This window comes from Diplodia corticola, assembly GCF_001883845.1.
Source record: "Diplodia corticola strain CBS 112549 chromosome Unknown scaffold17, whole genome shotgun sequence".
Lineage (NCBI taxonomy): Eukaryota > Fungi > Ascomycota > Dothideomycetes > Botryosphaeriales > Botryosphaeriaceae > Diplodia > Diplodia corticola.
This window is the reverse complement of record NW_017971496.1, coordinates 21,639-37,482: the sequence shown is the minus strand read 5'-3', so window position 1 is coordinate 37,482 and position 15,844 is coordinate 21,639. Positions and strand designations below refer to the sequence as shown.

Sequence of the window (15,844 nt, the reverse complement as noted above, 5' to 3'; positions counted from 1 at the left end):
ATGATTGCTTCCCGTCGGAATACTAGGCGAAAGACAGCGCCAGGGGGGGTGGGGGGAGGGTGGGGTTTAGGTTGGTTACGGCTCGTACTTGTATAACGGCGACGGCCCCATGCGCGCGGTCTCCGCGGGCGTTGGCAGCAGCGCAGGGTTCGGTTGGATCATGTCGAGCGGTGATCCGGACCTTGTATGGGGCAGTGGTGCTCGCGTAGTGGTACGGGCCCAAGACCACGCACAGTGGCGGAATGGTGGCGTGCGAGACCATCCGGACTTGATACTCGCATCGACGGGTACAGCCGCGGATGCATGGGCCCGAGCAACGGTGCATCGATCCAGGAGATCTATCCCGCCACGACGGTCAACGTGAGTCGCGCCAAGGAGTTTTCTGGTTGCTGTGCTGATCCGGGGGCAAATACCTAGGTGTGGTCAGCGACGGGGCGTCGACCTGCTAGTCTCAACCGGGTAACCCGTTAGTAGCCGCTGCGAGACGCAATTGAGGTGATGGAGCTACGCAAAGGGTGCGCCGTGCTGTGGGAGGAGGCGCGACACCGGCGCGTCTGTAAGTAGACCCAAGCAGGAACACTGGACCTCACGGCGGGCTGGCACCATCCATCATTCTTGTATGTGCTGGCGCGCGGAAACGAGTCCGGTCTTGGGCCCCCACAGTGACAAGCATAAGGGCCGGCCCGAAGCATGGCTGGACACAGGCGCGCAATCCAGGATGCGCCATCGCTCGTTTGCCTAGTTGCCCAGTTGCCTTCTTCCTGACGGGCCGTTCGGCGGGCGCCCGCTGAGCCAACCTAGTCTTGGAGCGGCGAATGGCAACGCAGCGGAGAGGGGGAAGCGCAAATCCCGAGACGCACGCTTGACCTTAGGTGCCGACAGAAGCGTGGTTGCGGCGACGCTGGCGGCAGCGAGGGCCAACGGGAGAGCCAACGGGAGACTCAGCTGGTGTTCGGGCCTTGCACTCTGGGCCTTTGGCTGTCGCACAGACACGCTCAACGGCGCCCAGGGCGATTGGCGAGCACCACAGGCACCTCTTCGGTGGGCAAACGGAACTGGACAACGGCTGCATCGACCACGGCACCGAGGCGGACAGCGAGGCCCAGCGGGGGTTTTGTCCGGAGCGGCCGTGGGCGGAGCTGGGGACACGGGCGTGCGTGGAGAAGGGCGCCTCGCGCAGTCTGGCAGATGGCACGGCAGGCGCAATCAAGGGATGCTGCCGGACGCCAGGGCTACACGGCCGGCCTGCGAGGCCTGCGATGAACAGTGGGTTGCTGCGGGTGAGACGCGCCCGCCGCGTACACGGCGGCTGCAATGGCGGGGGTGCTGGACGTTGGCGACAGAAGCGCCAGCGGGCAGCAGATGTTCAGGGACGGCCGTAGGCGCGACAACGGCACCGCGACGACAACGCGTCAAGCCGACCAAGCGGAACGCCGCCCGCCAGAGCCGCTGCGCGCGGGCGGAGATGAGCGGTCGCAAAGCGCGAGCAGGGCAGGCCGGAGCGGAGCAAAAGAGCTTTGTGTTACACAGACTCACGAAACGGCACTGGGCCCCGACTGCGTGCAGCCCGGACTGGGGGGGAGGGGAGGGCCCCTGCCTCGCTTGGTGCTTCTTCATCATCGCAAGGCGTCATCTCCGCAACGCCTGTACATTTCCATGTATCTCAATGAGTAATCCCCACGAAAACAGACTTTGCTTGCGCCCCCACCGGCGCATCCCTCCCAGATAAACGCCCCCTGAACGATCGTCCTGCCCAGAACGCCATGCCTCGTCCCCGCCGCCCTCACCTGCCTGCCGGCGCTCTCTTCTGCCGCCCATGCATGTCAGCGTCCGTCAGAGAATCAGGCTGTCGGTGACGCATGCGCCGCACTCACCTGCTGCGGCGCGCTTCTGACAATCACCGGCTCTGAGACCGCCGTCGAGTCCCGGTCCTCCTTCACCGCAATCTGCCTTCCCTTCCACGTCCGCTTGTCCAGGCTCTCAATCGCCCGTCTAACCTCTTCCGTCGTCCCAAACCGCACCGTGGCGTAGCCTCGCTTCAGGTCCATGCCCAGCGGGCGCCCGTAGGGCCGGAGCAGTTCGCGCAGCTCCGACTCGGATGCGTTCCAGGTCAGCCCGGAGATGTGCAGCCCACGCGATTCCGTGCGGACCACGCCCTTCATGGAATTGATGGGGAGGCCGTGCTCGTTGGTCATTGCCAGCGCCGGGCTAATGGGCGCTACCATCGGCGGTGCTGCTTGGTAGTACGTCACCGGCGGAGCATACATGGGCATCTGCGGCACCGAGATGGGCACCGTCATGCTAGGGTGTTGCATTGGGATTGTCACAAACGGCACCGGTGCAATGGGCTGCCAGTCCGGAATGTTCTGTGCCGCCAACACAGATCTGGCCGTTATGCGAGATCTATGGTCCGAGTGGCCAGCCGCGCCAGGATAATAGCTCCGGCAGTTGCACTTGACCAGGACGGGTTCCGGGCTTGAGGCGTCGAAGTGATGGACTAGTAGCGACCGCCCGAGGCGAGCGTACATGACTCTTACTAGTAGGTCTGCCTTGCCATGTCAGCCACTGCTTCTAGATTCATGCGGAACTTGGTCTGACCGTAAACATTGTCCGCATCCTGCTGGGACTTGACGCTGAAATAGCCTTTGGCGCCTTCAGGACCATGCCAAGACTCGTCTATATTCGTCCAACCGGGTTCGTTGGTCGTGGCATCACGGATGAGGTCCTTTAGCTTTTGCCAATTGAAGTGTTCCGGAAGCTGGAGGTGAAGTCGGTCAGAACAAGGCTGGAACAGGACAGAACCAAGCATACCCCAGTGACAATAAAGAAATTTCTTTCGCTCTGCGGCCGCAGAGCCCCGGGGCGGGAGAAGCCCGGCATAATGGATTAACGAAACAGGAGTGACAGAGTTGTCCGTCTCGGCCGGGCAACTGTGGGAAGCCGCTTGACAGACGCTGAGTGACGCTGGCTTGCCGGGGGCTTGGAGAGCGGATGCACAAGTAAAAGAGGCAACGAGAGAGCGTAGTTACGGGTGAAGGATGGAGACTGAGGCGAGCAAGCGAAGCACAGGGTGGATTTATACTCGGCTGCTGCTCAGTGAGCTGGAGCAAAAAGCACGGCGATGCGCCAATAACATGCGTGGCATACAAGACAGCCGAGCGAAAGGACGGGAGACATAGCATGCAGGCCTCGACGACCCGCCTGCTCGGTGCTGGAAGCCCTTGCAGACAGGGATGGGCCAACAGCGACATGGTTCGAGGGGCCGCTTGCCGGGCGCATGCGAACAGGGATGATGGCATGGGGTAGACCGAGAACAATCCGGGGACGTCAGACGCAGACGCATGGCGGGCAGTGTCGCCGGCTTGCCGCTTTAGATACGTAGCTCGGCGGCTCCATTCTGTCTCTGCAGCTGCGCGCGCGTGGGTCCGCCATCCTCCGGGCACAGACACAAGAGATACCTAGCGTGGCGACAATGCCCGTTGGCCGCTGCACTCCAACCGGCGTTGCCCGCCGCATGCTGCTTGTGCAACGCGACAGCCCATCGCCCGGCCACCATCATGTGCGGCACGCGTCTGCGAAACCGTAGCGTGGAGGAGGGCAGGCTGGTGGTTCGTCTTCGTGCCCGCTGCAGCGCGCTGCTGCTCTCGCATCGCCAATCGCTCATGCTCCCCGCCAGCCGCTGAGCGCTGCGCAGCCAGCCAGCCAGCCAGCCAGCCAGCGCCCGTCACGCATGGGCAAATGCCGTCGAGCGCCGCGCTTCATTCTTGGGGCAGACGGCGGTCACCAGATCACCGCCCGCCTAGTTACGACGACCCAGCCCCCGCCGACGGTATTCGCCAGACGATCAGCCTCTGATCAAAGCCGCCGCTGAGCACCCACTCCTCGCCGCTTTGGTCCGCCCGCCCAACCTTTCCAGCCCAAACGCACCGCACCTTCGATGCCGCCTCGTGCCCGCTCAGGCTTGCGACCACTTTGCCCGTGCTGGCCTCCACTCCTCGAACAATTCCGTCATCGCCGTTCACCCACACACCGCTTCCATCCGGTCGCCATGACAGTGCCGGCGTCGAGTACGCTGTTTGCGGCGCCAGGGTGTTGCACTGGACGAGGATAGCCGCAAGTTCGCGTTCTTGCGTCGCCAAAGCTGCCCGCGCCTGCGTTGCTTGGGTCAACGATACGAACGGGTTCTGACTCGTGTTCGTAGCTGGGGCTGCAGGAGCACTGCCTGTGTCTTCCAACCCAGACTCGATGCCGGCAGCCGGCGGTACGAGCAGTCGCAAGATAATGAGCTTCATATGTGGAACAGCAGACGTTGCGACCGCTGCAACAGAAGAGTCCGTCGGACAGAGAGCAATGCTTGATGGTGTGAAGGCAATCCATGCGTTGGAAGTAGGAGCAAGGTTCTGTGTTCCAAGAAGTTGGAGTTTGCAAGGCCCGTTTGCAACATCGGCGGCTGAGTCAGGGAGAGCGTAGTAGTAGAGGAATGTCGAGTCTTTTCGGGTCAGCACGAGCAGGGGCTCGGTGGTTTCAGGGTGTTCAATGAATAGCAAGGCTTCCGGGTTCGAAGGAAGTGTGAGTGTGGCAACGGGAGCTCGAAGATGCGGGGGGCCGTCCGTGGTGCCTTCAATGAAGTAGAGAAACACCTTCGCATCCCACCCTGCCGTTGCAACCCAGGTGCCACCTGACTGCGCGTGGCTGGTAACTGTCACAGCATATTTGGAATGGTCTCGCCGCTCGCTGACCACAGCATCAGATCGGCAATCGTAGAGCACCGTCTTCCCCGACATGCTCGTCATGAGGAGATGGCTTTGACCAAGCACGCTGTACGACAAGATCGGCGAGTCCTGTGCCTTGCTGATCGAGCGCTCGAGCTTGAACGAGTCTTCGCAGACAGACACCATATGCAGCCGACGGTCTGCGGTTGTAGATAGTACGAAGGGTTCTAACGTGTCATCGGATACGGCGAGGAGCTCGACGGATGTGTTCAGAATGTTGGACGCAGTGGGCAATATCGTGAGTTCTGTGGCGGTTGACGGTGCTTGCAGCGCGTCAGAGGCACGGTCTTGATCTACAATGCAGAGAAATACCTGGACTTCGCCATCCTTTGTCGGCATCCTCGACACCCAGTCTCTCAAAGTTCGCGGTCAAGTCGAAAGTCTCTTTCTCGCGAAGCACCTGCTCGATGGTGAGATCCCCTTTCGAAAGCGTGCCGGCATCGGGTGGCAGATTCGCTTCTTCAAGAAAGGCGGCCAGAGTCTATTTGTAGGATGCCGGTCAGTGGACGGACGGACTCTGCGGCTGAATGAGGGGAGCGACATTGGAATAGTTGTTTCCCCTCAGGAAGCGAGCCACTAGGACAGCGGGCTGCGAGACGGGCATGACCACGCGATGGTGACGCCGGGCCCTTGGTTTGGCAGGCGCAGGTACAAAGTAGTGGCCGTGGCCGTCGGGCGCGTTCGTGGCTGGAATTGGTCGGGTGTCGTTGGTGGGGTTCGGAAGAGATGAGGTCAGTTGCGGCCACCGTGCTTACCCCGCCGCAGAGGCGCTATGTAATCGCCCCTTCCACTCTCCGTCAATCCGGCGCCTTTCGTTCGTCACGGGCCGCATCTAATTCAACCTGATTCCAAGATTGAACCCTACCTACTTACCACGCTCTCCTTAGGACACACGCTCTGCATTGACAGGCTTGCGTCTTGTACGCCCGGCACACTCGGTTCTCAACTCATAGCCTCGCGCTGCACAGCGAAACCCCGCCGAAGCCAATGGATCATCCAAAAACATATCTGGCCGAAGGCGGCCCCTCCGAAGATAAAGGTCTATCATGCATTGCGGCAGCGCGTTGAGCATCTCCACGACACCCACAGGCGGATCAGACCGCGCCGTCTGAATGCTGCCGCGACAGAGACTGAGCAAGGGGATGACGGGAACGAAGACGGGTAATCGAGAGGCTAGGGACTTGGTTGCGTCCCCGCACCGGCTACGACCTAGGTACGGAGTGCATCGCGCACGGCTTGGAGAGCCATCACACATCGTGACCAGGCTGCAGGAAAGTGGAGTGTCGTGCCGAGGAAGAGATGTTCTGCAGCAATGCGGAACGGCAAACTGCACAGCAGTCAAGCCCGCGATCCTCCATGCTGAATTGTGCAACATGGTGCGAGTGCAGGATGACCAATAGCAGTTGACGGCAGGCGCCCAAGGCTGAAAAGGTCAGCCTGCGGTAACCAGATGAGGAACGAAGCGCGGCATGTCAGGTGCCGTGAAGAAAGCTGGCGCCCGCCAGGGTCGCGGGGCCCCACACGTCTAGCCGCGAGGGTCATGGCGTGCGTTTGTGTTCAATCACACAACAGGAAAACCTTTATCTTCGCCCGCTTCCACCGACTGCACTTCGCCCAGATCTCGACACCATGGTTGAACAGCAGCCCGTTCCGTCCGCTCAGCTCGATCACATCATCATTCTCCTCCCTCACCGGGACCTGCTAGACCCTCCCCCCTGGATCACCTCCAACTTCACTCTCAGCCCTGGTGGCCGCCACGCCGATGGAAAGACGGAGAACAAACTCATCGTCTTCCAGGACGGCACATACATCGAGCTTATCGCTTTCATTGATGACAGTCCGGCCTACAAGGATGGTCACTGGTGGGGCGACAAGCGATACGGAGTCATAGACTGGGCCCTCACGTCGTCCGATGTCCAGGATGTCAGCCGTGTCTCGGCTCGATTGGACGAGTGGAGAGGCAAGCAGCGGGATGGCGGCTTGACCGCGTTTGCATACACACGACCCCAGCCGGGTGGAAGACGCAGACCCGATGGTCAAGAGATTGCTTGGTTTGTGACATTCCCTGAAGGTGTCAGAAGGGGCGTGGCCCCGTTCTGGTGCCACGATGTCACCGCCAGGGGCCTTAGGGTATCGGCAAGTGCTCAGGGCCTGCTCCACCCCTGCGGTGCTCTCGGCGTCAGTAATATTGCGGTCCAAACGCCTGACAGCGCGCGTCTGCACGGCGCTTATGACGCCATTCTGGCGCGTCCGGGAAATGCTACTGCCGACAGACACGGCTTCGACTGGATTGTCGAGGCCCCTCAAGTGCTAGCCGCCTATCCAACGCCAAAAGTGACCTTGCGGCCGCGGTCCGGCGATCAGCAAGAAAACGACTCGGAAGCAAGAATCACGATTGAGCTTGTGGTTGAGCCAAGCAGTGGATCCCGGGTACAGAGCCCGATCGATGAGAGAGTTGGCTCGCGCGGAGAAGGTCACATTGAGATATCCTTTTTGAGTGCGGAGAAAGGCGGTCCTCAGTAAAAGCAGCAGGCGCCAGGAGGATTGCGAGACATTTGCCTGCAGCATCATGGCTGTTGTCAGTTACTGCATAACACACAGCATGAATTTCATCGCCCTGACCAGATGTCGTTGACCAGCATGCAAGTCCAGCGATCAGAAGCCCGGTCGTATCGCGTATCATGCCGCCTTGGACAGCCTCCGTGTACGACCGGTTCCGCAGGGACCAAGCCCTGCAGAGCCGGCTGTGACTGCATATCCCGACGCAGGCGTACCGCAGCGGTAAGTCGTGGCCGTCTAGCCGGTTGGCTCAAGAATCAATTCTCTGCCATGTGCAATAGACGACCAAAGGCGACATCTCAATTCCTGTTTTTCTAATGGCTCTATCCCGAGAGCTTCCGGCTTGCAGAAGGGTTTTTAGTATGCGATGTGCTGTCATACAAGCGATCAATCAAGGCAGAGCTTCCTGGTTCGCCGGTGATGTCGCCCCGCACACGCAGCCGTTTGTCGTTACACAGCGTTTCTAGGCGCGCCTCATTCTGCGAAGACCCCTTGTCCGCAACGTGCCTTATTGACACATTCTCCCACTCCATGACGGCGAAGTTTTGACAACCAATGGATTAACGCTCACTTGGTGCAGAAAACGAGTTTTTCGAGGTCGAGTTACCCTCCTGTCTTGGCCGCATGTCTTGCGTACTCAAAGTGGGGGTTTTGCAGTTTTCATCGAGTCGGTGTGCCCGTGCAATGAGGAAGAAGCAAGCAGACGCTGGAACCGAGATGTCCTTCGACGTATGCAGCCATGGCCACGGCCCACATCCGCGCCTCTTCCTGGGTCACGCCACTGTCTACGATATGGGCCGGCTGTCAATTCTCCGCTGCCTGGATGCTCTTGGGCTGCGATGCGACGCGACGCGACGCCATGTGAGCTCAGCTAACAGCTCCCCTGGGACCATTATTCCCGGTCTGGCCTTGGCCGATCCGAAACTTCATGGCATCCAGCTTCCCCGGGCGATCCAGATTTCCTCGGGCGATCCCGTCTGCATTCTTAATTTGTCGAAGCGGGACGCACATCTCATCCAGCAATTGGTCACCGGAACGTGGCTGACATTGTCTCAATGGTCTAACGCATCGGCCCACAAGACTGGTTGGGATTCCACCGAAGTCGAAAGAGACAGGGGAGGAGACAGGGAAGCTTTGATCGGGACTATGCTACTGGACTTGGCGTTGTCGGTACCTAAGGGGATTGATATTTCGATTTCATTCAAGCTTGCTTCTCCGCGTCTGATGGATGCCTGGACGGGGATCGACCTCACAGGTGCGGTTGGACTTACCCATTTCAATGCCGATGGTGCACATTAGTCTCCAGCTTGGTTCGTGTAGCTACATGCATGTGGAAGACAGACGCGGTAACAAACCTGATAGGCTGCCACATCGACGAGAGTAGAAGATTTATCCGCCAGACATGGACGCTCCCTGTCAACCAGTCCCTTCGTGATGCCACAGCTGGCGCCCATATGTATACACGGCAAAGTCAAGCGCGCGTCTACGGAAGCCAGCTGCAGCCCCCGCATAAAAGGCGCAGTTCAGCAAACGAAAACCGCGTACCCGCCCCATGTTCTTGTTCAGCTTACTGTCGCTATAATGTGAGATATCACATCTCAGCCCTTTGGGCGTGCCATGGTACCCTCTTTAGCGATCTAGACGCGCTGCAGTGCCACAGTCACAAGCCAAACGCGGAGGGGACTCGAAATGTTTGCCGCTCGCGTGTTTCAGGCGAGAAGAAAATGAAGCGCGAACCGTTGCCTCACGGCCTGAAAGTCCTTGGCATGCTTGCCCATTGAGCCGCAGAATGTCTTCCGATACTTTCCTGCGTCTCGGCCTCCTATCACCAATTGAAGCCACTGCTTCACGCTGGTACATGTCGACTTTCTGCCCAGCTCGGAAACCGTCCCGACACTTGAAGCGCAGAGGCGAGTTGCATTGCCCACATGGCACACACTACAAGGGCTTCACCGGGCTATCGGAGAGAGGCTCGTTGCCGATTGGGCTATCTCCGCGTCAGATTGCCGGAGTGAATAGGCTGACACCTGCATGAAGAGACTGCGGACGGCTATGCATGCGATCAGCATGGCCACGTTGGCGCGCATAGATCCTCCGAGCCGGCTGGGACTGTTGGAGGGTTGGTATGCAAGGGTCAGGCCACTGATCTACTCGACCCGCTCCGGAAGTCTTGCATTCTTCTCCACCTGTCCACGGATAATACTCGCTGCCTGTTCGTGCCGGAAAGCTGTGTTTCATGGTTTTGTCAGTGTTCCACCTTGCTGAATCGACAACCACAACGAAGGGTACGTTCAAGATGCACCGGCTCATGATTCTGGAGAGCTGCCCCTTCTCGTCTCGCCGTTGCACAGATAGCCTCGACCATGGCCTGCTAGACATTGAGGACTCGGAGTATCTATCAGGGGCTTTGCGGTTTTTTTTCTAGCAATACATTCTGAGTAATCATCGCATCTGCCCCCTTACGATGTGAAAACCCGCATCTAACATGTCCAGGATCTTACCTCCTATCACCGTTGTTCACTGCCTCAACCGAGTCAACTTCCATGGCCTTCCCCGACCAGCCGAACCAAATGAGTTAAGCCGGATTTAACTCGACCAATAAGCCAAATCGACGCCACTACTTGCCTCTCACCACTCACCACTCACTGGCCACCGCCAAGCGCTGACATGCCCCCTCCAGTCCCATCACCAGCCCCACTCTCTTCCCCAACCACAACCCGTCCTTCTTCTTCTTCTCCCTCCTCCCCCTGCTGCTGCTGCTGCTCCCTCTCCTCATTCTCCCTCTCCCTCTCCTCCTTGTTCTCCTTCTCGTCTTCCCCCTCCCCCTGCTGCCGCTTCTGCTGCTCCCTCTCCTCATTCTCCGTCTCCTCCTTCCCCTCATCCTCTTTCTCGTCTTCCGCCACAACCACCACGGCCATGCCCGGCCTCACAACCTGCAAGCCCCTCTCAAGCAGCTCATCCCCATCAATCACACCATCCGGCTTCTCCACAATGGGCAAGTGACACGCCCCCATCGCCGCCACCAAATCGCCTCCCGCCTCCTCGACGCACACGCGGCACGGATAACCGCGGTCGCACAGCGTCGTCGCCGGCGTCGCCATGCAACGCGCACACGGGCCGAACCCGACGACCTTGAACCGGACCGCGGCCTCCACCACCTCCTCCTCGCCGCCGCCACCTGCACCATGGCCATGGCCACTCATCTCGCGGACCTCGGTCGCGCCATCACCGTCACCGCCGGCAGCAGCAGCAGCAGCAGCGGTCGCCGTCCTCTTGCGGCGGGCCCCGCCGCTGTTGCTCGTGAAATGCAGCACCCGCTCGCCCTTCTTGACCGACACCAGCCGGCCCGTGCGCCGCACGCCGACGCCGCACGCGGGCGAGAAGGCGAAGCTGCGCTGCGCGTGGCCGCCCGTGGGCGCGCCCAGCGCGATCGTCTCTTGCACGGCGAAGGCGGCGGTCGGGGCCGTGTGCGTGATCATCTGCGGGGGGTGTTCGTGATGGGCGTCGTGATCGGTCGCGGGCGGCGACGGAGGAGGAAGGGGAGCGGGAGCGGGAGCGGGAGCGGGAGGGTGAGAGGAGGAGAGGTTGTGGGTGGGAGGGGTTGCTGCTGCCATGGTGTGGTGATGGTGCTGAGGTTGAGGCTGCGGCTGCGGGATGTCGTAGGCGGCGGGGAGGGAGTCGCGGCGGCGCTGCTGTTCGTACTGGCGAGCGGTGCCGAGGCCGTTGTTGTTGTTGTTGTCGACGTCGTCGTCGTCGTCGTCGTCGTCGTCGTCGTCGAGGACCAGCAGCGGGTTGGTCTGGGAGCCGCCGGGACGGGCGGTGGCGCGGTGATCCTGTCCGATGGGTTTGGCTCCGGCGGCAATGGGCGCGCTGGTGTTGGTGATGCTGTTGCTGCTGGTTCGACGCTGCTTGGGGTGACGCTGGGGCTGCGTCGCTTCTTCTGCCGTGGAAGGGGCGGCGGGCCCGCCGTCGACCTTGCGCTTGCTGCCCTTCTGCTGCGTCGCGCTTGCCGGCTGATCCTTCTGGTGGTGGTGGTTGTTCTTGCGCTGCGCTTGTCGGGCGGAGCCCTTGGACTTCTCGTCCTTGGCCAGGGAAGACCTGATCATGTCGCTGTTGTTGAGGCGCTTTTCTGAACGTTTCTGTTGCTGCGGGCGTGTGGATTGCGGTTGAGGGTTCATCATGAGTTGCGGCTGCGGGTGCATGAGTTGGGGCTGCGGGAATGGTTGCGGCTGCGGAAGTGGTTGCGGCTGCACCTGGCTTGGGGCAGAGGTGTTCGTGTGGCTCGTTGATGCGGATGTGGGCAATGGGGTCTGGGTGGGTTGCTGCGACTGAGTCGTAGCGGCGTCGCGAGCAGGGTCCGGGTTGAGGTTCTGGGTCGGAGGAGACTGTTGATCAAGCTCGGCGAGGAAAAGCTTCAGAAGATGCTCCTCACTGGAAGTATCCAGCGTGTCAAAGAGACTGGGATCAAAGTCTCCAGAATCGCAAACGGTGTCGGGCTGGTGCGAGGCTTGTTCCTGGTGGTCGCCAGCTTGGCCTGGCTGCTGCGTGGCGTCGTCCATGCTGTCGAATTGGTTTGCTAGATGGCTCATCGCTCCCGATGCTTGGGTCGAAAGCAGAAGTGTTCGATTGATCTGAGAGGGAGAAGGACGCGTCGGTCAGAACCATTTAACAGAAGGCCTCGGATGAAAAGTAAAGGGAATCAACAATAACTCGCTCCATTGTGTAACAATCTTATTGTGTTCACAATAGCGCGATTGTTATTGTGGTCAAGGATGTAGGTGTATGTGCGCCGCTTCACCTGCGCTCACTGTGGAGTGGCCCTCACTTCACGTAGTCGACATTGTTTGATGCGAAAGACTGGACACGCTTGAATCTGGCTGTTACTATGACGACTCGCATTGCTTACTCTACTCCAGTGAAGCCACCCACCTAGGTCTAGAAATTCTGTCCTTCCCCGAACATGTCTATCTCGCGGGAGGCGAGCTACTGAGGCTGACATTGGCCACGATAACGACACCTCCTTGTAGTGCCATTAACCAGCGACCGAGATACGAATGTGCGGTTTGCGAACGAAGATCTGACTAGTGGGACTCAAAGGAAAAGGAAAATAATTGCATTCTTATATAGAGGTCTACTGTTCTTGCTGTGTCAAGGTTGCCAGGTGCTACATAAGCAGTAGTACTGCTCGCTTTATCTTTCGGGGCGGAATCTCTCTTCCCTTGTCTAGCTTCCAACATCTTTGCGATGTTTTTGCCCCTTCCATCTAAATCAGAAGAACGTAAATCAGTCCCACAAATTACATGCAACAACGAGTGACGTGCTTGTCCTGTAGTCGGCGGAAGTGCAAGGCTGCTTTGCGTGGGGGCGGAAAATGGCAGCCTGGAAGGATGTGACACAGCCCCGCGATCCTCGGACATGCCAAGCTATATGTGATCAGACTGCACTGCCACTACTGTTGCTTTATATGTAGCCCAAGGACTTTGATTTTCCACCAGGATCCGCACTTTCGACTTCACATGTGAAAACCACCAAGGATTCCGTGCAACCTCCCATTTTCGCAAGCCAAGATGTCGCAATACCAAAGCATGAGCACTTCGGAGCAGGATTTAATGCGCCGCATGGACGAGTACAAATACGCGCTCGACGTGTCGGCGACGAGTGTCGCAAGGCTTGAGCGAGGCATCCAGCACATCGGCGGCCACGTGGAGCTGACGAACAAGCTGCAAATCCTGGGCATCAACCGGCCGGGCGGCTTCGCCGAGCACGTCTACGACCTCGTGCGCATGAAGGCCGACGAGACGCGCGGCGCCGACGACAAGTACTTCGTCTACCACCCGGACGACTTCTGGCACCCGGCCTTCCACAGCCTGGCCGAGCGCAACGGCGGCCTCCCCGCCTCCTTCGGCATGAAGTCGAACGACCTGGACCAGATCTGTCTCCACATGCAGGCTCTCCGCAGCACCCTCCTCGAGGACGCCCCGTTCCACCTCCTCATCCCCACTTGGGACAGGCTTGTGCTGAGCGAGCCGCTCCACTTTCCGAAGGAGCTTCAACCGCTTTGCATCGAAGGCGTCACGTACGACAGCCAGCCCCTCGTCACCATGAACGTTCCGCGAGCTCCCCGGTACTTGCTCCGAGGCGTCAAGAATGAAGTCGAGTCCGAGGAGTCGGCCAAATTCCGAGCGAAGTGTGCCATCATCGCGGCGTTGGCTGCCATCGGCTGGGTCAGCGCTCATCTCGTTCACTCTCGCTTTCCAAGCGTGCCGTTCTGGACCATCATGGTTGGCCTCCCTTTGTGCCTGGGCGCGGCCCTCAGCGGGCCCCTTGGAAACTATCGTGGCATTTTGGAGAGACGGTGGAGGGTGGCACCGGCGAGGATTGTGGGTTCCGGCAAGAGGGTCGAGGTGGAAGAGATTGAGCGGGTTACATGAGATGGAAAGGCGCAGAGCAGGTCGCAGTCGTTTATATTCCAGGCTAATAATATCGTCGGATAACATGCAAAGCGAATGATGGGATATCCAGAACTCATAAGAAATGAAGAAGAAAAAAAAAATAACAAAAACAACAGAACAACAACCGCAAGAGCCACTCCTCGCTCACTTAGCGACTCGCACCGCTCGCCTGACTCGCCCGGTCCGACAAGTCCAGCTCTAGGTCTTCATCCTCTGTCGGCGCATCCCCCAGCCTCGTAATCACAATCCAAAGCACCCTATTCGCCATCTTCTCCTCCTTCCTGTCGCTCTTCCTGATCTTCTTCTCGCCCGCCTTCCGAATCTCCCCAATCATCTGCGCCCTCTTCTCCTCCAAGCTCACCGCCAGCTCCCGACTCGCCATCCGCTCATGGTGCCGCGGCCCCCCATCACCACCATCCCCACCCCCCACAACAACCCCACTCTCCTCCCCAGTCCCCTCCTCCCCAGTCTCCTCCTCCCCAGTCCTATCCTCCCTCCCCACCATCAACCCCTCAATCTCCCCCCTCAGCGCGCTCAGCTCCCCGTCCAGCTCCGCCGCCTTCTCCCGCCGCAGCCGCATCCCCTTCTCGCGCCCCGCCGCCAGCGCCCGCGCCGACCGCCCGTTCATCCACCGCGTCGGCGCCGTCGAGTAGCGCTTCAGCGCGCTCTGCGGCAAGGGAGCGGGCGGCACGTCGAAGGTCACGGGCGAGACGGAGCCGGAGAGGGGGCGGAGGCGGCGGGCGTGGAGGAGGTTGAGGTGTGCAGAGGCGGTGGTGGAACTGGAGGTGGGGATGGATGAGGTGCTGGCGTGGCGGCGGTGGGAGGAGGGGCGGGCGAAGCGGCTGGTGCTGGTGGTGGTGGGAGGAGATGAGGAAGTAGTAGCGGCGGCGGCGGCGGCTTCGGCTTCGGCGTAGTGCTGCGCCAGCAGCTCGTCGACGTCAATATCCTCATCCTCGCCCGCAGCACCACCACCACCACCGCTACCGGCCAGGAACGAGAGCTTCTTGTCTCCGCCGCGGCCCACGGCCTGCAGCATCCGCTTGGTCGTGCACGTGCGCACGGCGAGGCCGCGGGGGGCGAACAGCTCGGCGTTGGCCTTCTTGAGGTACTGCCTGGCGCGCACGAGGGTGACGGCGCCGGAGCCGAGGGCGGCGAGCGCCTGGAGGCCGCCTCCCGCGATCTGCACGGGCAGGATGGGCGCCGACATGACGGCGCCGCCGGCGACGAAGCCGGCCTGGAAGAAGGGGTGCATCATGAAGGCGTCGTTGAGGCCGTCGATGAAGGCGAGGAAGTCGTCCTGCGAGATGGGCGACGGGCGCAGCGTCGCCAGCGCGGGCGCGTACGCCCGCGCGAAGGGCGAGAAGGACCGGACGTAGAACATGTTGATGCTTTCTGGGACGACGGGTTAGTGACGAGATGTGCTGGAACGCCCCGGCTTCGGGAGGGGAGGGGGAATGACTGACGGGGGATGACTATGGGCTTCGAGATGCTAGTGCTGCCCATGGTGGAGGACCTTGAGCGGGAAGATGGCTCTCCGGAGGGGGGAGTGGGAAGTTCGACCGCGCAAGACAGGGCTTCAGGGAGCTTGCTGCCATTTTCCTGATATGCCGGTGGCTGCTGCGCGGGGTGTGCCATGTTCGTTCGGTTTTGCGGCTGAATCAATGTCCTCTCGGTAGATGTAAAAGTATCTTTGGCTTGGCTTGCTTAGCAAAGCTTGTCCGGTTGAGAAGTGGTGGGAGCCTTGGATTCTGCTGTGTTTGGGACTTAGCATGTATGAGAGCTCCAAGGCTTTATAGACGCTACGATATCGTGCTTTTCAGACTTGAGACCTCCAAGCGTCACTGCACTGTGCCATGACAAGTTCGGGTTGCTATTTTTATTCAGTGGGCGTTCCAAGCCCACAGCCGGTGAGGGTTACCCATGGTGTTGAGCTGCGGCCAGCCCACATGCCTTAGTGATACAGTTGCAGATCCCACGACGTAGAGACAGGCGGTCATGAGCCGAGTACGAATCCAGCTTCGGATCATGGCAGTTGGCTAGGCTTAAATTTAAGCTTTCCGA

The 15,844-nt window shown here is 60.1% G+C and overlaps 6 protein-coding genes across 6 annotated transcripts; 2 read left to right on the top strand and 4 right to left on the bottom strand.

Moving 5' to 3' along the window:
• Positions 1-1,841: 1,841 nt before the first annotated feature.
• BKCO1_1700011 (polyadenylate-binding cytoplasmic and nuclear) lies at positions 1,842-2,880 on the bottom strand (the record flags this gene model as incomplete). Its single annotated transcript, XM_020271571.1, has 3 exons — positions 1,842-2,545; positions 2,599-2,758; positions 2,812-2,880. The coding sequence occupies 3 exons, from the start codon at positions 2,878-2,880 to the stop codon at positions 1,842-1,844; spliced, it is 933 nt and encodes a 310-aa protein (XP_020131696.1).
• A 923-nt stretch (positions 2,881-3,803) lies between these two features.
• BKCO1_1700010 (wd40 repeat-like protein) lies at positions 3,804-5,376 on the bottom strand (the record flags this gene model as incomplete). Its single annotated transcript, XM_020271560.1, has 3 exons — positions 3,804-5,035; positions 5,085-5,253; positions 5,314-5,376. 3 exons carry the CDS (start codon positions 5,374-5,376, stop codon positions 3,804-3,806), a joined length of 1,464 nt encoding a protein of 487 aa, XP_020131695.1.
• Positions 5,377-6,401: 1,025 nt separating this feature from the next.
• Positions 6,402-7,295, top strand: BKCO1_170009 (glyoxalase bleomycin resistance protein dioxygenase superfamily; the record flags this gene model as incomplete). Its single annotated transcript, XM_020271707.1, has 1 exon — positions 6,402-7,295. The coding sequence occupies one exon, from the start codon at positions 6,402-6,404 to the stop codon at positions 7,293-7,295; it is 894 nt and encodes a 297-aa protein (XP_020131670.1).
• A 2,678-nt stretch (positions 7,296-9,973) lies between these two features.
• On the bottom strand, positions 9,974-11,890 carry BKCO1_170008 (uncharacterized protein; the record flags this gene model as incomplete). The annotated part of the gene is made up of 1 exon (XM_020271696.1): positions 9,974-11,890. The coding sequence occupies one exon, from the start codon at positions 11,888-11,890 to the stop codon at positions 9,974-9,976; it is 1,917 nt and encodes a 638-aa protein (XP_020131669.1).
• Positions 11,891-12,898: 1,008 nt separating this feature from the next.
• BKCO1_170007 (uncharacterized protein) lies at positions 12,899-13,762 on the top strand (the record flags this gene model as incomplete). The annotated part of the gene is made up of 1 exon (XM_020271685.1): positions 12,899-13,762. The coding sequence occupies one exon, from the start codon at positions 12,899-12,901 to the stop codon at positions 13,760-13,762; it is 864 nt and encodes a 287-aa protein (XP_020131675.1).
• A 169-nt stretch (positions 13,763-13,931) lies between these two features.
• BKCO1_170006 (uncharacterized protein) lies at positions 13,932-15,418 on the bottom strand (the record flags this gene model as incomplete). The annotated part of the gene is made up of 2 exons (XM_020271674.1): positions 13,932-15,175; positions 15,247-15,418. 2 exons carry the CDS (start codon positions 15,416-15,418, stop codon positions 13,932-13,934), a joined length of 1,416 nt encoding a protein of 471 aa, XP_020131674.1.
• Positions 15,419-15,844: the final 426 nt, after the last annotated feature.